This window comes from Xiphophorus hellerii, chromosome 13 (assembly GCF_003331165.1).
Source record: "Xiphophorus hellerii strain 12219 chromosome 13, Xiphophorus_hellerii-4.1, whole genome shotgun sequence".
Taxonomy (NCBI): Eukaryota; Metazoa; Chordata; class Actinopteri; order Cyprinodontiformes; family Poeciliidae; genus Xiphophorus; species Xiphophorus hellerii.
In genome coordinates this window covers 28,841,172-28,868,127 of record NC_045684.1, presented here as the reverse complement: position 1 = coordinate 28,868,127, position 26,956 = coordinate 28,841,172, and the positions used below count along the sequence as shown (strand labels likewise).

General features: G+C 47.3%; 1 protein-coding gene across 2 annotated transcripts in view; it reads right to left on the bottom strand.

The window, feature by feature from the left end:
• The window catches only part of arid1ab (AT-rich interactive domain 1Ab), a 90,990-nt gene that overhangs the window by 4,632 nt on the left and 59,402 nt on the right, over positions 1-26,956 (bottom strand). For both annotated transcript variants that reach the window (XM_032580084.1, XM_032580083.1), the window contains exons 5-17: positions 10,475-10,715; positions 10,287-10,376; positions 7,337-7,507; positions 6,653-6,953; positions 6,171-6,316; positions 5,985-6,082; positions 5,684-5,893; positions 5,375-5,579; positions 1,557-1,686; positions 1,017-1,192; positions 559-688; positions 354-473; positions 86-182 (exon numbers count right to left, since the gene is read on the bottom strand). In XM_032580084.1, the coding sequence (XP_032435975.1) occupies positions 86-182; positions 354-473; positions 559-688; positions 1,017-1,192; positions 1,557-1,686; positions 5,375-5,579; positions 5,684-5,893; positions 5,985-6,082; positions 6,171-6,316; positions 6,653-6,953; positions 7,337-7,507; positions 10,287-10,376; positions 10,475-10,715 (2,115 nt within the window). The remainder of the gene's footprint in view (positions 1-85; positions 183-353; positions 474-558; positions 689-1,016; positions 1,193-1,556; positions 1,687-5,374; positions 5,580-5,683; positions 5,894-5,984; positions 6,083-6,170; positions 6,317-6,652; positions 6,954-7,336; positions 7,508-10,286; positions 10,377-10,474; positions 10,716-26,956) is intronic.

Sequence of the window (26,956 nt, the reverse complement as noted above, 5' to 3'; positions counted from 1 at the left end):
AGGAACATCCAGTAGTAATACATAATTGACTATTGATTTAACAAAACAGTAAAAAAGCTGGAAATGCTAAACAAAATGTCCTTACAGGTTGCTGCTGTGGATACATTCCTGGCTGTTGATTTGGGTAAGGGCCACCAGGGGGAGCCCCTTGGCCAGGGTATTGATTTGTGTAGGAATCATGCCTGAAAACAAGGATAAAATTTTATAAAATTGTGTTTCATGTCCACAGTAAATCCATAACCTGGGATGTTAGAGAGATTGATATTGCAGTCATGATCACAAATGCCTTAGAGGAAAAATGTATGTCTTCTATTGGCTGTAAGACAGGCCAATTTGCGCTTAATGGTACTGACCGTTGCTGAGGTGGGGGACGGCTAGGTGAGTACATCCCTGCATCAGAACCAGAAGGCATCATACTGGGCTGAGGCGCTGCGGGTCCCATGTTGCCTTCAGGGCCCATGCCTGGTTCCTGCCTGTAAAAACGGAAGTTGCAGCCGTCATCAGCTTTCATAAAAATACAGAAAATGACTGAAAATAAACAACTTCTAGTGTTCTTACCTTCGGTCATATCCATAAGGATACTGCTGCCTTTGACCCATCGGCATGTTACCCATGGGACCTGGTGGTCCTCTGTTGTACTGTTCGCCCATTCCACTATTAGGGTTAGGGGGCATGAACTGTTCTCCAGCTTAGAAACACAAGGAAAATTACCATTTTGTTAGTTTTCAGCTCCAACACCTGCAGTCTGGGAACGGGTGCCTGTCAGTTCGCCCACTTGGAGATTTGTTGAAGTTTATTTTTTACATGTGTGACCAAGCTTATGAAGCTATTGGTGAATTTAAGTGTGCTGCACTGGTGAAGAATTAGCAAATAAAAGTGTAGTTTAGTACAATTGTCTGTATAAATGTTTTTCTGTATTGGGTTGGTATCAGTTGGTACTAAACCCCAGATATCCAAATTTGTATTGGAGGTGAAAAAAAGTGGATTGGATCATCCCTAGTTATTATTGTTCCTACCTTTCCTCATGCCCCCGAATGGGTCTTTGTTCGACTCATAGGGAGCCATGCGACTCATCATCTCTGGACCGCCCATGCCCGGCTGGTAGCCCTGAGAGTTGGGAGTCATGGTGTTCCTTCTGGAAAACGCTGGGTCTCCACCATCAGCAAACGGATCCTGCAGATTCACACTGCTCCTGCAAAATGACACAAGATTTGTCAAAATGTTCATTAAAATAGCAAAATCTTATTGCCACAGCCAATCAGTGGCAAGGAAAATGAATAACACTCCTGGATTGGCTGCTTTCTAAGTGCCAGCCAATAGTGGGTCAAGTAGCATTGCATATTTTAGATATGCTTTAGAAAAAAAATTTCTGCGAATGGTCAACTGCAAATAGGCAGGGGTCCACCTAAATTCTCATATTACTGCATTCTAGTTGTTGATGTAATGCTGCAGTTTCACCACAAGGGGGTAGGTTTAATGTTATGGTGCCTTCCAGACAAAATTAGCTTTCCCAAAAATAGCATGTTTCCCAAACATGATATCTTTTGACATCATACCTGACACCAGGCATCGGAGGCATCTGTGAGTGCGGGGTGGAGGCTGGGGTGGGAGGCTTCAGGTCTCCTTCTGCCATGGAACTGGTGGCAGATTGGGGAGTTTGGGGCCCTTGAAGGGACCCTGAACCAGCTGAAAGAACAAGGATACAACAACAATCAGCACTTTGGCAGCAGTAAAGACTCTCTGGATAAATCTGTAAATGTTATTTGTAGTCTCTTTGCAGCAGTGGGAATCAACTGCATAGATTCTAATGCATAAAAAAAAAAAATCCAGCCCCAGAACCTTTGCTATGCGTGTCTGATATGCCCATAAATCTGATGCACAAGCAACATCCTCTAACAACAGTGATCGACAGCAATGCAGACTGCCCACTGTGATTTCACTTTTGCTCCAAAAACAATCTGTTGGGACGCTGGAAAAGACTTTTTGTGTTCAAGTTGTGCAAACGTGAGTTAGCCTATGAGTGAAGTTATTCAAGCCTACAGTAAAATAGCATCTCAACGCTAAACATGTAGCAGCAGCAGCAGCACAGCCGTTCCCAACGCTAATGTCAGCGTCCACAGTCCACGCTTCTAAGGAAGTTCCATGAATGATCAGGAGTTCCTGGAACACTGGAAAGCTAAATGATAGAATAACACTTTGTTCCAATCTGATGGTTGAAGAATCTCAACAGATTAAAAACAAGAAATATATTTGATGCTGAGCTTATATGTCTATAATCCATAATTTGGCAGCAAAAAGAGTTTTTTAATTAAAAATGTTGCTTATTGTGTCCATGCCTTCAGGGTCCATGCCTGTATGGGCATGGACCCTGTATGTATAGTTTTTGATTAAAATGTGATTAATTAATTAGAGACGCTGTAATTCACTGTTCTACCTCCTGACTCTGACCCGTTACTGATCCTGAGTGTAGAAGACGGCAGTCTGCCATCTGACACAGTGTGTGTGTGTAGGCGTGCGTGTGTGAAAGAGTGAGTGATGGTTTGTTTGTGTTGTGAGTGTGTGTGACATAGCATCGCTCATCCTTAACTTGAGCCCAGGACTTCTCACTATTAACACGGCAGTCTGATGAGTCACAGGTTCCCATTCATTAAATTGGCTGGCACACCAACCCACACACACAGGGGTCACTGGCAGGTCACATTTATTCACATTTTCTCACATCAGCCTCTTCAGTTCTCACACTGCCCCCCCCCCCCTCCTCCCTCTGGGCAGGGATTTCCCTCCACTAAAGATGAAGGGGGGTGGGGGGATCTCGTAAGGATGTAAAAAATGTAGCATGGCAGAAATGGAAAGAAAGACGCTGAACTGTGTGACTTTTCCACATATAAACACACGCACACAAAACACACAAAGCGCTGAGACCTCATTCATCACCGTCCTGATCTCCAGGGAGTGTTGCTCTGCTGCAGTGGCTCTGGGCCAATCACAGAGCCATCACAGAGCCATCACCAGATCACCTAACGGCCCCCACGTGGTCCCCCTGCCGCCCCAACCTCTGTGCCCACATCTCCCTCACGGTGCCAGCTGATCATCCCTCCTTCCCCCTCCCTTCTCTGTTGCCTTTTGTGCTGATTCGGAGCCCAGCGTCTGACGGGCCTGGGGTCCGGCCAAACGGAGGCAACGGCAGCACGCGGTCACTCCTGGTGGTGTTGCTCCTGGCAGTCACGACTCGTATCCATCCAAAACAAACAGCTCCAGGGCGACACGCCACGCCCCGGAGCAGAGCGCTGCCCTTTCTGACCCGACTTCGACCCAACACAGGCACAGTATGGAGGCATTTACAGTCGGATAACGCAGAAGACCTCCAATGTCGGTCCAGACGAAAGAGAAAAAGCGCTACAAAAGAAGCTGCCGGTTGTCACATATGAACCACATGCATTCTCTGACTTAGACTTAGACTTAGACTTGTACTTTATTGATCCTTTGGGAAGACTCCCTCAGGAAATTGAAGTTACCAGCAGCTCCCAGGCAAAAAACAAAGTTAACACACAGTAAGCAAAAGTGCAAAAGAATACAAAATACAAATTAAATACTTAGGTACACACCAAATGTGAGTAACCAAAACCTTAAATTATGCAAGAAAAACCTTAAATTATGCAAGAAACAAGGAATAAGAATATAGAATATAAGAATATAAGTAAATATAAATACAACACAAAAAAAATATAAGAATTTGACGGATAGATTGACCAGTGATATCGTATTGCACTATGTGGTTTGACCTGATAAGTATGGAGAAAAATACAAGGGGTCACTACTCCTTCCACCCTCTGTCCTGTGTCACCTCCCCCCCCAATGAGGAATTGTACAGTCTGAAGGCATGGGGGACAAAAGAGTTCTTAAATCTATTGGTCCGGCACTTGGGAAGCAGCAGTCTGTCACTGAACCGGCTCCTCTGGCTGCTGATGACGACGTGTAGAGGGTGGCTGCTATCGTTCATGATGTCCAGCAGTTTGTTCAGTGTCCTCGCCTCTGCCACCGTCACCAGAGAGTCCAGCTTCATGCCGACCACAGAGCCGGCACGCCTGGTCAGTTTGTCCAGTCTGGACGTGTCCTTCTTGGATATGCTGCCTCCCCAGCACACCACGATGTAGAAGAGGACACTGGCAATCACAGACTGGTAGAACATCCAGAGCAGTTTGCTGCAGATGTTAAAGGACCGCAGTCTCCTCAGGAAGTACATCCTGCTCTGCACTTTCCCATACAGGTGGCTAGTGTGTTTTGACCAATCCAGTTTACTGTCCAGCCACAGCCCAAGATATTTGTAGGAGTCCACGACCTCAACCTCAGTTCCCTCTAATGCGACTGGTCTTGGCTTTGGTCTGGACCTCCCAAAGTCTATAACCAGCTCCTTCGTCTTAGCAGTGTTGAGTTCCAGGTGGTTTGTGTGGCACCAGAGAGCAAAGTCCCTCACCAGACAGCGATACTCCTCCTCTCTGTCGTCCCTGATACATCCGACTATGGCTGTGTCATCAGCATACTTCTGTATGTGACACAGCTCCGAGTTGTAGTTTTCTGTGCTAGAGCAGGGATCTTCAGAGTGTGGGGGACACACACTTTGAAGATGTGTGTGTCTTCACACATTCACAATGTGTTCTCTTGTTCTCTAGCTAAACAAGAGAACACATTTAGCTAACTTCACCACCACTTCTACACCTGTTCATTCCACCAGCCACACTGCTACAACAGTGCTAGATGTGCACTGCTGGAGTGAACCCGTCCTTCTTTTACATCCCAAAACTCAATGAAAACTTGATATGAAGTTACCTAATTCAGCGGTGAGTAGCTCAACATTCAGATGGTTTGTTCTTTTGTTTAAGGTTGTTCATTTTATGCCAGGATCGGCTTTCAGGTCCTGTTTTCTCTATTTTATCATTTCTCCGTTCGTAGAGTGGAACACCACAGTGGAGTTTGGTTATTTGTGATAAGTATCCAAACAATAACCAAATAACGACTGGTTGTTCTTTGTTAATGTCCTAAGGTTTCTTAGGATAAACTGCCACTGACCCACTTAATTATTTTCATGGTGTTTCTGAAATCTTTTGACATGCTAATTCTTGTAGAGTTGTTAGTGATGCTTGGGGCTATTTTAGCTTTAGGCTAACAAGAGTATTGAATGTGTGTTTTTTTTTTTTTTTAATGACTTGATTGTTTGTTGTGTACCACGTGATTATTGAATTATTAATTTGTGATTTTTTTTTTCATTAAAATCTGAAACGCGTTCAGTGGGTTCCACAAAAGAAAGCTTATCAATGTCACATGAAAAATGTGAAAAGTTTCATCCTATGTGGAATATCCTGACAGCAGGTCTCACCTGGGCTTGGAGGCTGGATCTTGGGTTGGTTCTTCTTTGTGTCCGTGTTGAAGAAGTCCGGGGGTGGGTCCTCGCCGCGCTCGATCTTACACTCGAAGGCGTACAGACACTGAATGTACTGCTTCTTGAGCGAGCTGGCCGCACTGCTGGACGTGCCCACGTTCAGACTGGTGGCCAGCTCCCTCCACTTCTTGTTCTTGTTTACCTGGAAGAACGAAGGGAAGAAGGAAAAAAAAACACCACCACCAAGTTAGATTCACAAAGGTGGTTTGACCAAACCGATACGTTTGTGCAAAACTGCCGGCTGACCTGGGTGAGGCCGCCGATCTCTTTGACGGACACGTAGAGGCGGAAGAGGTCGAGAGGCTTGCGGCCCACGGCGGGCAGGTTGCTCATCCCCATGGCCTTCTCCTCGGCAAAGGCCAGGTACCGGTCCACCCACATCTTCCTCTCTGGCTCCGGGCCCAGCTCATATAGCCGGGTGATCTTCTCATTGGTGATGGTGGAAGAGCTCGACTTCTAAAGGGCGACGGAGATAACCAGTAAGACGGAAGATAAAATAAAAACAAGAATGAAAAACAAAAAAAACTTTTCAGATGATAACTTTTACCTTTTTGGATTCAGGTTTTGGAGTCCCATCAACTTTGTTGTTGATCTTTTGGGCAGGGTTAATTTTGTCCATGCCAAACTCAGAACCAGGTGCCATCCCTTAATGTTTGGGAGAGAAAAACCCCAGCCGTATAAGAGGAAGTGTTACAGTGTTACAGGTGGTACCATAAGAGTACGTTGGACTCACCGGGGGTGTTGTTGGCCATGTTTCCACCCACTGGGTAAGGCCCCGGCGCTCCCTGGTTCATCACACTGTGCATGCTGTTCATGCCTGGGCCATAGGGAGGCGCTGATCCCATCATACCTTGGTTCACGTTAGGATAACCTGGTGGCCTGGAGGAAGAAAAATGTATTTTTCTTTAGAAAGGACCAGTTTTGTCATTAGTAAAACTACATGTAGAACACTTCAGACTGATTTTATCAACAAATCCCTTCTTCCTTTCACAGAGTTTATAGCTTATTTTCTTGGAAAGGACAGTTTACCCTATCAGGCTTTCATGGTCTTAATGCTTTTTAATTAATTAATATTTATATAAAAGTAAAGGGAATGGACGGGGAATTACAAAAAAATGGAGTTAATTGTCCAAGCGTGAAACTATGACTGTAAAGATATACTCTGGCCTTAGAAAAAATATTAAATAAATAAAAGGAAAGTAAAAAAGCATGTACCTGGTGTGTATGGAGTTTGCAGGGCCATGGTGCATGGTGGGCCCCCCATCCTTCCTGTTCATACCTGGAGGCGGGCACATGCCGGACCCCACCTGAGGAGGCATGCTTCCCATGTTGGGGCCCATACCAGGACCGTAGGGCCGAGTACCCATCTGCCCCGGGCCTATCCTGCCGGGTGGCATGCTTCCGTACGGACTCCCGCTGCCCTGAGCCGGCATGGGGTTCATGGAGCCGCCCATTCCAGGCCCACTGGGGTAGTTAGTGTTGGGCATCCCTGTGTAGCCCGGTTGCCTGGGATAGCCTGGAAGGATCAGAGATCTCATTAAGTAGTTAGTATTTTTTGTAAAACAAGGTTATCTTGTACCAAAAATTTGTCGGTGATGGGAATGTGTCTCCAACTCGGCTGAATTTAAATCTGTGCTGCCTGTTCCGATAGGCCGCCTGACTGTAGCGGCCTCTATCCGGCCTCCTCTGCTTGCTGCCGTGACTCATGGCAGAACTTCTTCCAACTTCAAAGTGAAGCGATATCTCATAATTTACCTCGAGTAGGAAGGAATTTCAAAGTGTTTTTTTTTTTTTTTTGGATGTTGTCAATCACAGAAAAACACTGCAGCTGCTCTATGATGACTGGAAATCATTTTTATGAAGACACAAAAAAAATCCTGCAAAGAAATCAATTCTCACCTTGTGGGCCGTACTGGGCCCCCTGAGGCCCATAGTTTCCCATAGTATTGTTCTGGGGATATGGTCCCATTCCACTATGTATCTGGCCTCCTGTCGACTGGCGTGGGGATAAGGCAGAGCCAGGCTGTCCAGGGGACCCATAAGGAGGCATCTGAGGGTTTCGCATGTACACTGGAAGAGATTCGGAGGGATCACTCGCTCAGGACAGAGCCCATGAAAACAACTACAAGCAGCATCAAAAACGCCAGTCTGCATTTGGTTTAGCATCAAACCCTCCATGGGAACAGGGAGGGACAGAAGCAGTTTATTGAAGCCAAGAATGAGTGCAAATTAGGATTGCAGCTAACAATTATTTTAGCACGCAATAATTCTATCAGACATTCTGACTGTCAATTGATTATTACGGCAATTAATCGATCATCTCGGCGGTTAATCGATTATCCTGGTGATTAATCGGATAAAGAAATTACTTACATTCTGTTGACGTTTCAGTTAACCAATTAAGCTCAATTTATGCAATATTAGAAATACATAAGAAAATGCAAATAAATAATTCAATTCATTCTTTAAATAAGAAAATCAACATGTCTTTGCCTAAAAAGTAACAACATAACGCCGGTAGCTAAAGATGCATCTGCAGCTACATAACTACTTCTAACGTCAAAGCTAACGTCAAACAAAGCTCGAGAAGATCTGGGTAGAACATATGTACTGAAATAGAAGGTTTTTGTTTATCTTTAATGCAAAATGTATATATTTTTGTGTAGTTTTGGCTTAATTACTACTAGGACTGTATTAGTCTTTCTTTGAGTCTGTACACTCTAGTTAATAAGTAATCGATTACTAAATTAAGTGACAATTATTCCAATAATCAATTCATTATGATTAGTCATTTCAGCCCTGCTGCAAATGCATCCAGTGTACAGAGTAAGACACAACAAGCTTAGACAAGCACTAATTAAGACACTCAACAGTCCAATCAATTGAAAGCATAAAGAAAAGAAGAATGGTTCAAGACTTTTGCACAGTAGTGTACGGAGGTCACAGTGTGGCTTAGAGAATCTCTTCCCTCAGACTAAACACAAACTAATAATGTGTCTGCTACCCTCATTTAACTTGGCAAGGGACAACAAACAGTCCCATTTAAAGGAACAGTCCACAATTATTTTGTCCATGTAAACAGAGGTTTAGCTGGACTGAAACTGCAAGGCAAGCTGTTCAAAGCCGGATGATTAAATCCAGCTAATTTAGATCAAAGTCTGTATAGATCCAATAGATTAGACTCAAACTAGCCTCTGCTCTCTGTGCTTCGCCCACGGACCGTCACTGTAGGCTCTGACTCTGAGGTAAATCATGAAGGCGGTATCTAACGCGCAGTAACAAGATATTCCTACAGAGCAGCACAGATCCAAACACCTTCAGTGTTTCTAATAAACACCACTATAAAGCGCTGCTGGACACGATGGCTTCTGTGAAATTACTCCTTAATTGTCTCGATCTGAAGGCTGCCGCACGTTTTCCCTTTTGACCAACTGACATATTCTCTGTTGATTTCCAGCTAATTTTGGATGTTTAACCTGTTTCGGTTTATTTATGATGAATTATTTTTGTGCAGGGATTTTGGGGTTAGGCTTTAAAAGCACCAAAAACCAGAAGAAAACCCATTTTGACACCTGAGCCACAGCCAGTCGCATTATGGATGTACAGAGCAAAACAAGATGGAGTTTTCAATGTACAGCGAGAGTTCAGGCGTGTTTTGATATTTATGTTATCTCATCTTGAGATAACGAGATGTTTATGATGTAACAATTACACAAAACCATGTCAAGATGACTGTACGTCAAACGGGACTTTTCCAGAATTTATTCACTTTCAGATAATATACGTTTATTCTCTAGAAAAGCATTTTTTTGTCTTGATATGTGGATGGAATTATTTTTGTTTTGAGAACATTTTCTTATCTTGTCATCTTAAAATGTTTTGAGCCCATTTTGACACAAGTTTCACTATGTAATTATATCAAGACAATATCTCTTGACTATTTTAGTTATCAAAGCTGAAATTCTGGGGATTTGGTGAAAATACGATGAATTTAATCAAGAAATGTGGACAGTGATGCTTGCAGCTTGTTTACTCTCAAATGATCACAGATCAAACTATTGCTGTTATACAATAGCAGTAATGAAGTGTATCACAAATAGAGCTGCAACTATTGATTATTTTAGTAATCAATCATTCTGACAATTGCTATTGGATCACAAAAGAAGCTTAAGACATTTTTATTTTACAGAATTTGAATTAGATGAAGCTAAAACTGCTACTACCACTAGAGTTATAGATAAAACATATTTATATACAAAAGTTTTTTTTCTTATGTTAAATGCAAACTGTATATATGTTTTGTACAATTTTTGCTTATTTTTCTGTCTGGATTTGCTGTTCGTCCAGCAAATGGCCCGTTTCTGAGTACCTAAACTCCAGTTTTCGATTGATCAATTACTACCTCAGTTGACCATTATTTCAATAATCGATTAATCACGATTAATTGTTTCAGCCCTAACCACAAAATAATCATCTTAGAAAAATATGTTCAGTAAGGTGATGTTGCAGCTTTTCTCAGATTTTGTACATTCAGCCTGAAAATTCTTCATGATTTTGACCAACTTATTTTAGACACATTTTTAGATTCTAGAAAACTGAAGAGTTGAAAAACACCAGGATATTTTTTCCAAGACTTTTGTTTATAACTGTGTAGAAACCTTGCAGTCTGAGGTCAAAGGTCAACACACTGGCACCTATTTCTACTGGAATCTCATAATTCATCAATAAATAAATTCTCCCTCATTGCTTATATAATGTAAAGATGCTAAAGGACTTTTGTAGCTCAGTGTGTTTACAGTTACAAACTGATGCTGAACAATTAGCAGTTTGTCCTTCCAGAGGCGCTCACCTCTGTCGGGGCCCATGGGTGCCTGGTTCATGGAAGAATGCATCATGCTGTCCGACTGAACGCTGGGCGGCCGCGGTGGCATCTGGTTACCTGGGCAACAGCAGAGACACAACGGCTCAAGACAAACAAAACAAAACAAAATTTCAGTCTGCAAAGCTTCTTGCTGCTAAGACGGCTGCAGCGTCTACCTGGCACAGAAGCAGGGGACAGCGGGCCGCTGCGGGACGGGGTCACGCTGGCTGGGGAGCCCACGGGGGATGGCGAGGGTCCGCGGATGCCTGGCAGGTGGGGCGGGGTGTGCGGGGAAAAGGGCGACTGGGCCGGGTTGCTCTGCTCTCCCTGACTGCTGGACACACCGGAGGTGCTGACGCCCGGACTCAGGACGGCCTCGGTGCCAGTGGGCAGGTCATCGATGGAGCCGGACAGATCCTGGGAGGACGAGAGAGCGCTGCGGTTCAGGAGGGCGTGCAGAGGCAAATCACTTCTACCACCGAGTTCTGCTTTTAAACACAAGGCTTTATGGATAATAAGCCAAAAAGTGTGATAAGAGGAAAAAAAGCATAAATGCAGTGGAGTAGAAGTCTGATGCGATGTAAATATTAACATAAGTTCACTCATTCACAAATTTTGCCTAGAATCTCACCGGTTATAAGTTTTCCATAAATCTGACCAATCACCTTTACGTTTTCTGTGATTCCTTCTCTTCTGACCAATCACAGCCACGGAATTTTGACCAATCCCTTTAGCCCCCTTTTAATTTAACTTCCTGTTTCAATTCATCTCCTGGAAGTTGAATATGGAATATGAAAGTATATTTGATGCTAAATGTTTGTCTTTTTTTATGTTCTGTAGGATTTGCTTTTAACTTGGAATTGATCCTTTGCACTTTGACCCCTGCTCAGGACGTGACTTTATCTGTATTACGGGTACAATTTCAAGAAGGTACTTCAAATTTGTCATTTGCACTTTAAATGTTAAATAGGTTAAAATCATGAATTTTTTTGTGTGTTCGGTTTCCTGCTTTTAACTTCCTTTCATCCCACGATTAGCTGTATTTGTGCATTGTCAAGAAAACTGGCATAGGGTGTGAGATCTTTCCGGGTGCATGCAGAAAAGGTGCATAGAGGCCTGAGAGAGAATAAGTAATCTTGTAGTTGATTAAAAGTTAATTAAGTTAAATATGAATGAATATAATTAGTAAACTGACTACCAATAATCACATAATAACCTTCAGAAATGTACTTTTTCTGAAATATGATCTGTAATGATTTCTGTAATGATTTAACTTGATTTCTGTAATGATTTAACTATGAAACGATTATGGTTGATGAATTATAATAAGTGAGAGATGTGATTAATTATTAACCAAGGATCAAACTTGTGATAATTTGAAGTCAATGTTCAAATGGGTTTAATACAGGTTAAATGTGTTTAATGATTGTAAAAGATGGAAAAGTGAGTTAGAAAAAGAGAGGAATACAGCACAGTCCTGAAACAGGAAATGTCGCAAGCAGTTCTGAACAGATGGCCAGGGCGCACAGGATGGTTGGTGTGTTGAGTTTGGCTGAAGCAACGGAGAAAGGAGAAGCACGGGACTTTCCACTATGGTCAGCGAAAACAGGTTGAGAAATGTGGGGGCTTTTTCATGAGAGACAGAGCAGATGTGAAGAAATTCACGTAGACCACACCTCCCCATACACACACATGGTGGGGAGATGCATAAGAAGGGGCTGAAAAGAGGAACCAGCCGTTCTCAGTCCGGCGGCGCAGAAGGAGAGACAACTTGCAGAAGCAGCTACGGACCGCACTTCAGAACCACCGGGAAGCTCGGACTTCACACCGCCAAGAAAGGACTGGGTCCCATTGCCCCATCTCTGGTTCTTATTCGACCGTTGGTCTCGTCTCAACCCAGCAACAATTTCAAATTCTGCAACAAGACTTGGAGGAAAGACAAAGGTCCCTCAGGGATAAAGAACTGGGTTATGCAAAAGGATTCGGACCCGTTCTGCTTTGTTTCCTTTCTAAGGAGGATTTTTCCATACAAGGCAAAGACCTCAACCAAGGCTGCTAGAAATTCCTGTTGCCAAAAGATCCTCCATCTTCTGGGTATGAGTTGAATCTGCTCCTTGAAATTCCATTTCAGAATGTGCGACTTATCTCTTAGGGAAAGAAGACAGGGTAGTAGGATTGTACATGTAAATTTTATTACACTGTTTTTGAATCATATACGATTGATTATTGATTTGTATGTCGCATATCCCTGCTTAAGCTTGCTTAATAAATTTATACTATAAAATTCTAATGAGGTTGGTGGACATTGGAATTAATAGAGTCATTTAATCTTTGTCCAGTTCTTTTAATTGAGGTAAAACTAATGTACATGATTCCATTAAATAGGAGGCTTCATAATATCCTTTGGTGAGAGTAAATAATGACCCTGGGACTTACATTCAAGTCACTAAACATAATCTAGCCGGTTCCAAGTGCAAGTTATGATTTAGAAAGTGGGCTACCGTTAACAGAAGTGGTTATTGGAATTATGCAGCTGCGAGGGCTACTCAGCTGATTGTTTCTTAACTGTAAAGGGTCATAACTTCTGGATTGGAGGTAGTTAGAGCTAGACGAATCACTTTCGCCACCAGTTTAAACAGATTATCTCTTATAGAGTGCTTTTAGGGTAATACCCAGGTCTCAGAGATTTTCCGGACCTGTTAGACGGAGAACTGGTCAGTAGGCAGCCCTGTGAAGTAGTGAGGAGTGGGCGGGGCTGACTACTGCAGGATAACCTTCATGGCGCCCAACGTGGGGCGGCGCACAACTGAGTAGGCGGGCCCCAAAGAAACCAAGTCAGTAAAAACAGATGTGAGACTCTGAATAGCTCACTTGGGTTACTAACTCTTAGGGAAGAGAGTTAGTGGTGACTGATAAGGCCTTCAGTCACAACCCTCGCAGTAACTGTATAGCGTACAGGTGAGGGAAAGCTTCTACTGAGGATAGAATGACCAGATCCAGACAGTGAAGCCAGTAGCCAACACAGCCTGGACCCATCCCTACTCGAAAGCGCAAAGAGAGGCTTTGGGGAATAGGCGACTCGAAGACAAAGACAACTATGAGTGAAGACGAAGAAAGTGGGGAACTGGATTCCCCGCAGAAGCCAGCAATGAAACAAGGGGCAAGCAACATCAGCCGAGACGAAGAGAGTCATCGACCTAGTCTTTCCCAATCCACGTTATCACAATTTCCTGTGAAATTGATATTACTCGGTGATGGATTGGATTCCTGGACTGAGATAAATAAGAAGTCTTTCTATGAATCCCACTACACCCTCAATAAGGAGGTGGCCCAGAGAACGATGAAGCACTTAGTGCAAACTCGGATATACTTTTGTACACAGCTTGAAAGTGGCCACCGACTGGGGGTCGTCAAATGCCCGATGAAGGTGGCTAAGAAAATAGAGATTAAAGAATGGCTGGAATGGTTCGCCGAGCTCCTTGAGAACTGGGAGTTTGGCAAACTGCGGGTCGTCTACAGCCCCTCCGAGAAGTATGACCGCGTAGTAAAAACAGCTACCTTGGCGGCAGGCATCGACGGAATCCTGGTGGACCCGAACGCCAGGGGGGTGAGCCAATACAAAGACTACACTGAGGCCATGCAGAGACTCTCGACCTACAAAAAGGACAAGGAAAAGGAGCAAGCCCTCGACGAGGTAGGGTCGGAGGTGGCTGAGCCTCCGTCCCACCTGCCCAGCAGAGCTACAACACCGACTCACCAGCGGGAGCAACCTTCGAGGGTTCTGATAGACCTGACGGGCGGCAGCGACGACAACGACGGCGGTAACAGCAGCGACAGCGGCAGCGACGACAACGATGAGGGTCCCTCAGCTCCGCCTGGTCCATCGCGGAACGAGGACATCCCACCTGCACCGGCCAATGAGGACGACCCCGAGGGAGCGCTCGTCGGCGGACTCACAGAGAAGCAGTGGGAGGATGCAGCCAAGGAATGGTCCCCTCAACGGGACCCGGAGCTCGGGTTTCATCCCCGAGTCCACAGCACGGAGAGGAGGCCTCCACAGCCACCTACGAAAACTTCAGCGGCCAGCAGTTCCGACGAGGACGAGGAGGAATCGGACGAGGAGCAGTGGGGCCCCGGCCGCCCCAAGAAGAAGACTCAGAAATCAGATGCCTGGAGGATGGCCCGAGAGTTAGCCGAAATACCACTGGGGACAATCAGCATAAGGCTGCAATCCGGGCACATGATTTATCAGTTTATTGGAGGAATATGGGATCTTGAGGGAGATGGACTAATTGTGTTCACCAACGATAGATACAAGATCCACAACAAAAACTTCCGACGCAACCTAAAGAACCAGGCAGGAAAATGTTACAAAACAGAGTTAAAATTGCTGGAAACATCCTGTAGTGCAGCAACTCGAGGAGACGTAATAATAATGAAAGGCTATAGTCTCCCTTATGGTGCTGTAATCTTGGTCCCGATAGACGGTTACCAAAAAGGAGAGAGTCTGGAGGAATATCGGAAGAAGATGTGGCACGGACTCGAGCGGGGCCTAGTGATGGCCAGCAACGAAGGCATGAGAAGAGTAATGGTGAGCGTGCAGGGACTGAGATCGACGGACCTGCCAAGGGACACCGCCAGGTCGATCGCAGAGAACGGAGTGGTGAATATAACCAGGACCAACAGTCATTTCTTTGTGTTCAAGGAAGTGGTGGTGGTGGTTGACCCCCGTCTGCATCGACTCCGCACTGAGCAAGGGGTGCAATTGGCAGCTGAGATGGAGGAGCAATGCCGCATTAGCCATCCGTCACAAGAAGTCAAGAAATATCCCTTAAAAGTTCCCCAGAGTGAGGTTTCAAACACCACCCAGATAGGTAAAGCCAAGGCCGTGCAGCCACCCAGGATAAAGATAAAGGAGGCACCTGTTGAACCAGGGTTCTCCGCAGCAAAGTACGTTAAGGAGTTCTCATTTGAAGAGAGCCGCAGTGAACTGAGAAAACCCAATGCGGGAAGAGTCAAGAATGAGCAGCCGACGGTCCCGAAAGAAGAAGGACCGATGAAACCAGCTAAGATTCGACCGCTGAACTCCCCCAGGAGAGAACCTCTTCGACAACAGCAGTATGAGGACATCAGCGACTCGGAGGACGAAGAGGAGCAACCGGAGATCGAACATCCTAGAGAAGAAGAAGAGGAAAGTGATCACGGCAGCGTCCTCTCCGACCCGAAGCAACCACCGACAGAGCACAAGATACTCCGAACAGGACAGCACCGGGGTAAGAAGAAAGAAATGGAAACCTTTGACATCGAGAAATCCTCTGAAAGACTGGCAAGAGATGTGACCTGGGGTCCAGTGCAGGCTAAGGACGGACGGCGTACGTATATACCCGAGGTCGGCCAAACCGAGTACCAGATCCCGGCAGGATGGGCCAGCAGATTGGGAGACCGGGTGCAGCTCGAGGTGGAAGCGACAATCGGAGAATGGGCTAACATCCTGATGACACCATCCTGCTCCACTCTGACGGCACACTATTCCCTGACTACCAACTTTAGGAACGCATACATTGGAATTATGTATGATGTGATGCTGCGACGACTGAAGAAAGCCGCTTACAAGTACTCCAGGGAAACTCAACAGCAGCTGGACGAAGTGTCGGCTGATGAAGAGGAACCTCAGGCGACGTCTTCGGAGCCAGGACCGCAGATCCCGGCGAGACAACCAGAGGTGTCAGCTCAGCTACCTGCCACTAATACAGGACAGGACGCTTACGCCGAGCTGAAGAATTTAAGGCTGGTGATTAGGAGTAAAAACGCAGATGAAAACAATGAAGAATACTTGAAAGATGTTTGGCCAACCGTGCTGTCTACCACCAACCATGAAGGAGCCAAAAAGTTGTGGCTGACCAGCGTGACCACGGACCCGATGGTTGGGACGGATTCAGCACAGAGCAACTACGAAAGGCTGGTATTGGAGGACATGGATGATGAAGAGTCCCAGGTGAAGAGGGCCAGAGGACGGCTGGACAGAGGAAGCCGGTTGGAGCCGCTTTGGCACACACTTAAGCAGACCGTTTCCCCTGCGAGATATGTGAAAGTACTGCGTGAGGTGACAAAAGGACGCAGAGGAGAGATCGTGTTCGTGAAGTTGCCAGTGAGAAGCACAACAGTCGCTCAGATGGATGTAGCAGTGCAAGGATTCGACCTGGAACAGCAGTACTACGAGGACAAAAGGAAGAAGGAGGCTAGCCAGCCGGCAAAGCCACCTGGAAGGGTTAACATCCGACAACCATCCAACTTCCAGAGCAGACCGTTCCAGCAAGGAGCACCGCCATCCAACTTCCAGAGCAGACCGTTTCAACAAGGAGCACCGCCATCCAACTTCCGGAACCGGCCGTTCCAGCAGAAACCACCAGGACCACAAGGGAAACCGACCAACCCTCCGGCTCCATCAAACCAGCCAGGAAAAGGTCAGTTCCTGACAGATGAGGAGTATAGAAAATTGAGCCCAGAAGAGAGGACGGCCCTCCGTGAGTCCCGTAAAGCCGGGGCCGGAGGGTCATCAAAGTAATGGCGTCCAGGTCGCGGGTCATTCTAGAAAATGCCTACTGGGAGGGGGACGAAATCTACGCTAGAGTGGAGGGAGTACCCTACCTGGTAGACACAGGAGCGGAGGTGTCTATGACCCGCAAAGACCTAATAACAGCAGGACACCTGAAGGTTCAGTTTGCTAATGGAAAAATAGAAGAAATGCCATATGGGACCTGGAAAGGAGTAGTGTGGGTGAAAGGTCCCTACAATCTCCTCACAGTTAAAGACTTAGACGAACTCAGTAAAAAGAAAGGCACACATCGCCGACTGGAGCGAAGGCTGACAAGCTTGAAAGCAAGATTGGTGAAAGTCGGCCCGACCCAAACAGGATCAGAAAAGCAAGACTGGTACAAACCGGTCGACATACCAACGGTGACAGAACAGAAACTTGAAGAGAGTGACTTCTCCCCGGCTGGGAAAGAGAAGCTGCGTGAGATCATCGTTGCGGCGCAGGTGGCACGGTTCAAGAACGATTGTGGAGATCTGGGCCCAAAGTTTGTTCATCACATCGAAGGTGGGGTTCATCCACCTGTTCGGCAGTACCCGTTGAACCCAGGAGCAGTCGAGGAGATGGACAAGATCGTAAAGGAGCTGGGTGCCCTAGAAATCATCAGAGAGGAACTCAACCCGATCACCAACAGCCCCATCCAGGCGGTGAAGAAACCTGAATCGGCTGGAGGGGGTTGGAGGCCAGTTATCAACTTCAAGGCCCTGAATCGGAGAACAATAGCAAACCGAGCCAGTCTAATCAATCCACAAGGAGCGCTGAAAACTCTTCGAGTCAAGAAGTTCAAGTCTTGCATCGACCTAGCTAATGGATTCTTCTCCCTACGCCTCGCCAGACAATCGCAAGGTAAAACTGCATTCACCCACAAAGGCAAAAGCTATGTGTGGCAAAGGTTACCCCAGGGCTACAAGAACTCCCCAAATGTGTTCCAGTCAGCAGTGATGGAAGTACTAGGGGACGTAGGTGCTACTGTGTACATTGATGATGTTTTTATTGCTGATGACACGGAAGAAGAACACCTAGAGAGGCTACAAAAAGTGGTCGAAAACCTCACAAAGGCAGGTCTAAAACTAAACCTCAAGAAATGTCAATTTGGACAGTTCCAGGTGAACTATCTGGGTTTCCAAGTCACGTCAGACTTGGGACTCTCGGATGGGTACAGAGAAAAACTGACGAACATTCAACCACCTCAGTCAGAAAATGACTTACAGAAAATATTGGGACTGTGCAACTATGTCAGAGACCATGTGCCCAACTATCAGAAATATGCCAAACCCTTGTACCACTGCCTGAGGAAAAGTGAGGACGACGAGAAAGACGGAAAAAGACCCTGGGTTTGGACAGCAGCCAATCAACAGAACCTAGAGGAACTAAGGAGGGCCATTCAAGCAGCTGTGAGATTGGAGCCAAGGAGTTTGTCAGAAAGACTAGTGGCAGAAATCAGCTGCGAGAATGACGATGCCATGATCAAAGTGAGTAACGAAAATGGAGGCTTGGTTACCCTGTGGAGTTACACCCTAACTTCTGTTGAAAAGAAATACCCGCAGGAAGAGAAAGAACTAGCGGTGTTAGCCCGCTATTGGGGCGTGCTGAAAGATTTAGCGCAAGGACAACCAGTTAAAGTCATCACACAAAGCCAAGTTCACAAGTACCTAAGAAAAGGGACTGTGGAAAGTACTAAAGCAACCAATACTCGGTGGGGAAGATGGGAGGACATCTTGCTGGACCCGGAGCTTGAAATTGGGCCAGCACAACCCACCAGTAAGAAAAAACCACAAGAAATACCTGAGAAGCCAGGACAACCGGAATGGACAATCTACACCGATGGATCCAGAAAGGGGTCCGACCAGTCGGCTTACTGGGGATTTATTCTGAAGCAAGACGGCAAAGAGAGATGCCGTCAGAAAGGAAAAGCTCCCGGTAGTGCTCAAGCCGGAGAAGTAACGGCAGTACTGGAAGGATTGCTGGAGCTGGTGAAAAGGAAAATCAAAAGTGCCAGGTTAGTAACCGATAGTTACTACTGTGCTCAGGCCCTTAGAGAGGACTTGGCCATTTGGGAAGAAAATGGTTTCGAGACAGCAAAGGGCAAACCAGTGGCACACAAAGACTTGTGGAAAAAGATTGCTGAGCTAAAACTGCAGTTGGAAATAGATGTTGAGCATCAAAGAGCACACACGCATGAGGGAGCTCATTGGCGTGGGAATGATGAAGTGGACTGTTATGTCCAACAAAGAAAGATCGTCTTTGTCGGTACCGAGAAGTGGGACAGTACTCCCAGAGGACGGGAGGTCCCAGAAGAATACGTGGTCGAGGTCGTGCGGAGCGTGCATGAGGCCCTTGGACATGCAGGCGTACGACCTACACGTAAGGAACTGGAGGAGCAGGACCTTTGGATCCCAGTGAAACAAGTCCAACGCGTGCTAAGGGACTGTGAAGTGTGTGGTCAATACAACGCAGGTCGCCGAGGGCAGCGGATGGATGGGTTGTCCATCAAAAGCACGGTCCCCTGGGGCTCAGTCTGCATGGATGTTGCAGGTCCCATGGGGATAACAGGAAGGAGAGGTGAGAAGTACCTCTTAGTGCTGGTGGATTCTATGTCGGGGTTTGTAACTACAAAAGCAGCCAGGAAAGCAAACGGCAATAGCGTTGTCGGCATGCTGGAACAAGTATGCAGTGCCCTGGGAATCCCGAAAGAGCTGCGCACGGACAATGGGACTCATTTCCGTAATTCACAGGTTGACCAGTGGTGTCAGAAGTATGGAGTAATGCGAGTTTACTCGCCACCCTACACCCCACAAGCTAACGGAGTGGTGGAACGAGCCATAGGGTTAGTAAAAAGCTGGATAGCTAAAAATGCTAACACCAACAGCTGGAGCACCCAAGCGGTGGAAATAGGGCAGGCCCTGAACGACAGAAGCAGAGCCGAAAGACCCGCCCCTGCGATGGAACTCAACCAACGGCCGTTCACCACGAAGGAAGTGGGGCGGGGCTCCAGCGACAAAAAGGAGAAGCTGACGCCCAGAGTGCCATTCCGAGAGGGACAGCGCGTATGGGTCAAAGCAAGAGAGCAACCTGTACATGCAGCAGTAAAACCCAAGTTTGAGACAACTGACATCGTCAAGCAAGTACTGGACAGGAACACAGTATTGCTGGAAAGAAAAGGGATCCAAGGAGTTGAGCAGCTCAAGCCAGTTCCTGACTAAAGCGAAACAGAAGCCGGTGAAATGGCCAGTGAATCATGTACCATTCCACCCTATCTCGGACTGGCCACCGTGAAAGGGGTGGTTGTAATTAGAAGAACACCTTCAGGGATTTGGGCAGGACGAGCCCTGAAGAAATTGGATTGGGCTAAAAATGGAGTCCTGTCGGAGGAGAGAGAAATGCTGATTTGGGGAAAAGCTAAGGGTCGCTGTCCAATCTGTTTGGCAGGCAACCAACTCCCCATCATCTGGGAAGGACCGGGCCGTGACAAACCCGTACGACAAGGAGCTACTGCGGAGGCACTACAACATCTTCGTGTTTCCCCGGTCACGATTTTGAGCAACCTGATCTGCGGGAAATGCCGTGTGAGTTACCTACCCCGGCTTAAGTTGGAGACCCACTGGACCTGGCAGGAGGACGAACCAAGTGGTTGTTTTGCATGTGGGATGGGGACGATCTAAGCCACTGTTCTGTATGCCGGGACCAGCTGCGAGGGGGAGAAGTTACCCTAACAGGTGAAGCTGAAGGATGGCAGGTGGCACGATTTTATAGCTCACTGCGATACTACAGAACATATGGACAAGTACAGCCAAACTATGGGAGCCCCATACCCATAGGATTACTAGGGCCTTCAGCTCCCCCGAACACCCCAGAGGAAGCAGACCAATGGGTATGGAGAAGGGACGAGGGGCCCCATGATATCCTGTGGGAATCTATTAACGCCGCCTGGCCGTACGATCCCGCTAGAGCGTCCCTGTCATTCCCACCACTGAACACCATCCATTACCCCATGGTCTTCCGTGTCTTACGACCGCAGGAGTACCAACCGTCGGCTGGGGGGCTTAATGCACTTCCAGATGACACAAAAGAACAAGCCATCGAGGGAGGTTGGACAGGCCCCTGGGAGCTGACTACGTGGGCACATCTGATCCTGGAGGTCATCAATGACTGCACCATTCCTGTGACGGATCTACCGGACGTACCGAGAGAAAGTGGAGTACGCAGCTCGGACCTGTATTATTGCACCACTGAAATAGACGGGTGGGGCAGTAGTACGGTGAGACCGAAGGAGAAGTCCCGCCTATACAGAGTAACGGCGGAGTCCCGGTTTCGGGATGGGATTTTGCAACACCCAGGAGGCGTGGCCCAGAGAGTGGGAACGCCCTCTGATCCCAGCACCACCTGTCAGGTTCAGCTGTCAGTGCGCATGGTCACCGTCCCCTATAAAGGGATCTACTCGGTCGGAGCAACCATTACTACGGTGCCGGATGACCAAACTTTTGCCACCGCGTCCTGCACGGAACCAGAGCCTCCTAAGAAGAAACCAAAGACGCACGCCTGGCAAAAACTCACTTCAGCATTTCCATGGAGGAAGACAAACCAAGACTAACGGACAAACCGGACGGAGGAAAACGAGTCGTCAAGACTAGAGGTCAGCAAAAGCCCAAAAAACGCAGCGGAAAACTGTTTTTCATGACTAAATTGTTCAAGGTAGGAACAGGAGTCTTATCGGGACTGTCCGACAAAGGCCCTTTTCTGAAACTACCTACTACTTCCATCCTACTAGATAAGCCAAGAGAAGATTTCACGGTCCCCTATCCGCTTACCGAGGCCTACTTTCTCCAATACTTCATATACCTCCGACCCACTGATTTTCAAAACACAAAAGAGGTGAGGGAAAGTGAAGAGTCCACATCACCCCCTGTGCATAAGCCATTTTTGTTCGTTCCCTCATTGCCGGCCACGTGGCAAGGACGAGGATCCCCTAACACGGTTAATTATGCATCGATTTCACCGATGTGTCCGAGACCCCTGCCATGGACTTTTAACACAGTGTACCTGAGAATACGGGGAATCGAAGTGCGGATCAGATGGGGTCCCCATTACCTTGAACCATTGCAAGGACTGTATTGTGAAATTTCGATTAACGGTATGATCATCTGGACTACCTCACCAGGTATGGCGAAAGCTATAGTAAAGAAAGAAATGCACCCAGAAGGTTATGTATTTAACAATACCAGACTTCCATTGTTGTTGCAAATAGATAGGGTTTACCCCAATCCACCACACCAGAGGATTTTTACTCCGTCAACCTGGGGGTACCGCACCAGACTGACTTTGGATGGGCAATCATTGTACACCTACATCACAGTACCCGCCCCGATTGGGTACAACCACGACCTCTGGAACGATCCAGCATTGAAAAACGGCACCGCCCAAGGCCCGTTTCCTCGGCCAGACTATTGGAGAGTCTTCCTCTGGAAGTGGGTGTGGAGGGGGTTGGAGCCTGATTTACCCTACCCCTCTCCAATATATAAGACATTGCTGCAGGGACGAGCCACCAGACGGGTTGCGAAGAACCCTACCACACAAAGCCGCCTCAAGGTTTTGAAAAGAATTTGTGCAACACCTGATGCAGCTGATCCCAGAGAATCACTGATCTGGCCCTTGTACTAACCAGGATGGAAGAAATCTACCTGCGGCGCAAGCCTACAGACCCGAGTTTGCTGGATGTCACCTCGGATTCGGACAGCTCTACTGACACTGACGACGACTCGGAAACCTCTAACGAACCCTTGCTACGGAAAACGACTACGATAACCGGAAAATCCCTATGCCTGAAAGGGCTACTAACGCTTCTTGCCCTGCTGTTTGCTGTTGCTGTTCTTGCAACTATCTTCTACTTCATCGGAGTTGGACCGTGGTATCTTACGCATACAAGAGTCACCTATGGACATTCCAAATACGCTAACTTCAATTGTTGGAATACAAGCACCACGGCTATTTTTGTGCCATGGGACAACGAAACTTCTGTCCAGAACCGAACCGGACTGTTCGCCAAGGACAACGGCAAAAAGTACGTAGAAAGCCGAGCCTACAAATTGAACGACTCCACACTGGACGACCTTCTAAATCGCACCTGGGAGATCTACAACTATGACTTCCTCGACACCGGAGTGCTCTGCTGGATACGGGTTCTGCAACACAAAGAACGACGGACCGTCAGATGCAACTGGATTCACCCGGACCGAGGTATGCCAGAATGGCATTGCAACATGGCTTGTCGATCGCTGCTATTGTTGCCAAGTCAAGGGTACTGGGATACTGAAGTAGTATACCCAGCCCCACACAGGTCCTCAGGCTGCCGAGCCTGGCTTCCCCGAGAGGAGTTTTGGGGAGATTATCACCTGAACTGCAGAGTGGATGACACCATCCCAACAGCACCGCCGGGGAACTGGACCTTCCGAAATGCCTCCCGAGGTAATCTTCCGGTCGATGCAACGATTTCGCCTACACCAGCCAATTTGACTAACATGACGGCTTTCCTGATCAGACAAGGACCTAGACAGTTTATGTATCAGGCCGAGCAACAGCACTGTTACAAACACCACTTTCTTTGGTTAAATCCTTGCCTCTGGAGCAAGTTTGTGAAATGTGTAGGACAGAATTATATAGTATCAGCCATAGAAGAGTACTGGGCTGATTTTTGGCACTCTACACGTCCACACCGTACAGAAATTGAACCCTGGCTGAACAACACGTTCCCGTGGACATACATAGCCAAAGACCAAACGTTTTTTATGGGAGACTTCCCAGAGGGGACAGTTCGCTCTCACACTGGATTAACGGATCTATACATTGCCAACTTGCGCACGCAACCCCTTCCGACTCCTGATGACCTTCTCACCGTTCCTAAAACGGACTTTGCAAAAATTGACAAGTGTGTTGCACACAGGATTTTTGAGAGCCTAAATGACACCTGCTGGAAGAAAACCCTCTCATCGCCACGGTGCGACCTCTGGCAGGTCGGCAACGCTTTGCACTCTACCTGGAGGTATAACTGCCCTGACCCTGATAAAGCTCCTACGGCCAAATGGGCCCTACGAGCCTGGTACGAGGATTACTATCGGAAATGGGACTACGAGTGGTGGGGACTCCAACAAGATGAGTTTGAAGCCTGGGTAACACCATGCCTTACAGAATCAACAAATTATTGGGTAAAGTACCAGTACATCGCTACGGTCTACTCGAAGGAACGCATGATTTGGCCTGGGATTTTTTGGAGACCGGACAGTTACGTAAGCCCAAGACCGTGGCGCATGACTTGTAAAAACAACACCAGAAACGTCCTTGAATGTGTAATAGGTTTGGCTAGACGACCCTGCGGACAGGTCCGAGGTTGGGAAAGTTACTGCCAAGACCATTATGCAGACGAGTATGACACTCACTCTTCTGAGGTTACTTGGCGGAAATTCAATGGAACATGGCGAAGGGCGATAGTGAGCGGACGGACCTGCACCGATGCAATTCTAGGATATCATCTCCAGAAGCGCAGGAGTATACTTGGTCTTCCTGTTCCGTTCATCCCTGACTCCCTTATAGCCATCGCAGAAGGACATGCTTTCCGTCAAAGTCTGTGTGATGGCCACATAGATTCAGGATTTGACTGGGTAGGACCTAACCTTTTGTATTCCAATCTCACCTGCTCAACCACTACTGAGAATTGGCAAAAATGTGGAGAAGGCCCTGATCAACATGACTGTTACTGGTACGAGACTATGGGGGCAACATTGGTGGCCGCTATTTCTGAGGTTGCGGAAGAAGTTGCTCATGTGGTGGAAGAAGGCCTCAACATTGTAGAACAATGGTTGATGAGTGCTTTGAGTCTGCTGTGGCCATACCTCTTGGGCCTCCTGGGCGTCGCTGTGGCGTTGATCATCGGTAAAATCGTCCTGGAGGCGTGGCTAAAAGCACTGTGTCGTTGTAAAAAGAGGAACTACCAGCCCCTCCCCCCGAAGGAGGAGCCTACTTCTGCATAAGAGAGAGCTGCCGTGTGCCTGCGAGCCATTCCACCTTCACCGCAGCTGCCGAGAAGACCTGATCCAGAGCAACCATCATCGGACATCATGGAAACCAACTCTTCGACTAACTCTTCAACCAACTCGTCGGATCCTAACTCACTTTTTGCACCAATTCAAGTGAGTACCCTTGAGCATTTAGGGATTACCCTGGCCTGGGTAGTCTTCTGCCACACCGGTCCTTGGCCTAAGGGACACCCTATGAGGATCTTCGTCGCGCTACAAGGATATGCCAAGCTGATCCTCCGTCCCATCGTACTCCACAAATGGGGGTTGGCTTCATCCCTCTTCGCTTGTTACCTGATGGGCCGTACCCGTGTCAATTGGCGCAGGGGTATTGTGGTCTGCCTGTGGCTCATCACCGATACCGCAGCCCTGATATTGGAATTGGTCCTTGGGGGCGCACAAGCCACACGAACCGCCCCATTTAAGATCCTCACAGCTATTCTAGAAGGGCTTTTCGCAGTATCCATCCTCATCTACTTAGCGCGCCAGGCCTTGTCTATCAAGGGTCGGGGGCGGCGAATCTGGATGCAAAAGTGGATAATTCTGGCTCTTTGGGCAACGGTTTGGGGGATCCTGGTGGTCCTCTACTGGCTCCATGAGACCTCGGACCTGGCCATTGTTGTATGGCTGATGACCTACGCAGCAATATTCCATGATTCAGCTCACGTCTATGATCGAGGTGAACCAGCTCCAGATCATGACATTCCGGCTCCTGTGATTAACTCACCTTGGCTCGCAAAACAAGCCGGCACACGGGCTTAAACCAGCCTATTCTCTCAGCTTTCGCTTTTGCAGTTTCGTCGTTGTAAGTACATGTAGTTAATCAATAACCACTGATCATGAAGTTACCTGGGTTACTGTTTCTCCTCAGGCATCAACCTGCTGTGTGGGGTGTGGAATAGCTGCAGAATCTTATGGATTCATTTGGGTTGCATCGTCTTCCCGTTGGTGTCACAACTGCGTGAGCAGTCATTTCACCGATGTAACGGCAATTCTCTGCGCCACTGGGCGAGAGGATTTGCCCTACATTGCGGCTTCCACATCTAGATCCCTGGAACGGGTGCACAAAATCGTGTGGACCTCTGCGTTTGGCCAAGAAGACGAAGAGCTTACAACATCTCCGCTGTACAGGGGACTACAGCTGCCCATAATTCAGAAGTTATGGGAACACCAGCTTACTCGGCAATGCCTCCCAACTTTACATCTTCTGGATGGACGAGTTGTGGCAGTGGGCAACTACCTGCCGCCTACATGTCCCATGTCTCCGGATTTGTTTATTGACGTCGGATGCCAAGCCTGCAGTGCAACTAACGTGAAAAGTACCCAAACTGAGACCCTCAGTTCATCTCACCAAGCCTGCCAGACTGAGGACACCCTTTCCCCATCATCTCCATCACCAAGTGATATGGATTTCCAGGATCTGCTAGCAGAGTTGGACAGCTACTGCAACAACCCATCAACGACGCCAGACTTCGGGATGGACCTGCCCTCGCCTCTGCAGCCCCCGCCGGAACGAACCACCCTTTCCGTCTCAGGTGGATCTACACTTGACAACGGTTTGGGCGCAGAAATCTGGCTTTCTCCGCCGTCCAATCTGACGGAGTATGAGGTTGTGGATTCCTGGACACCTTCATCATCTCCGGTTACCTGCTACGAGCGGGATATCCTGACTGCCGACTGTGGTGATGGGCTTGACCTCTTTTGACTTTGGACTGTGTGGTTTCTGCGAAGCACCGTCCGATCTCAAGGAGGGGGTGTCAAGAAAACTGGCATAGGGTGTGAGATCTTTCCGGGTGCATGCAGAAAAGGTGCATAGAGGCCTGAGAGAGAATAAGTAATCTTGTAGTTGATTAAAAGTTAATTAAGTTAAATATGAATGAATATAATTAGTAAACTGACTACCAATAATCACATAATAACCTTCAGAAATGTACTTTTTCTGAAATATGATCTGTAATGATTTCTGTAATGATTTAACTTGATTTCTGTAATGATTTAAC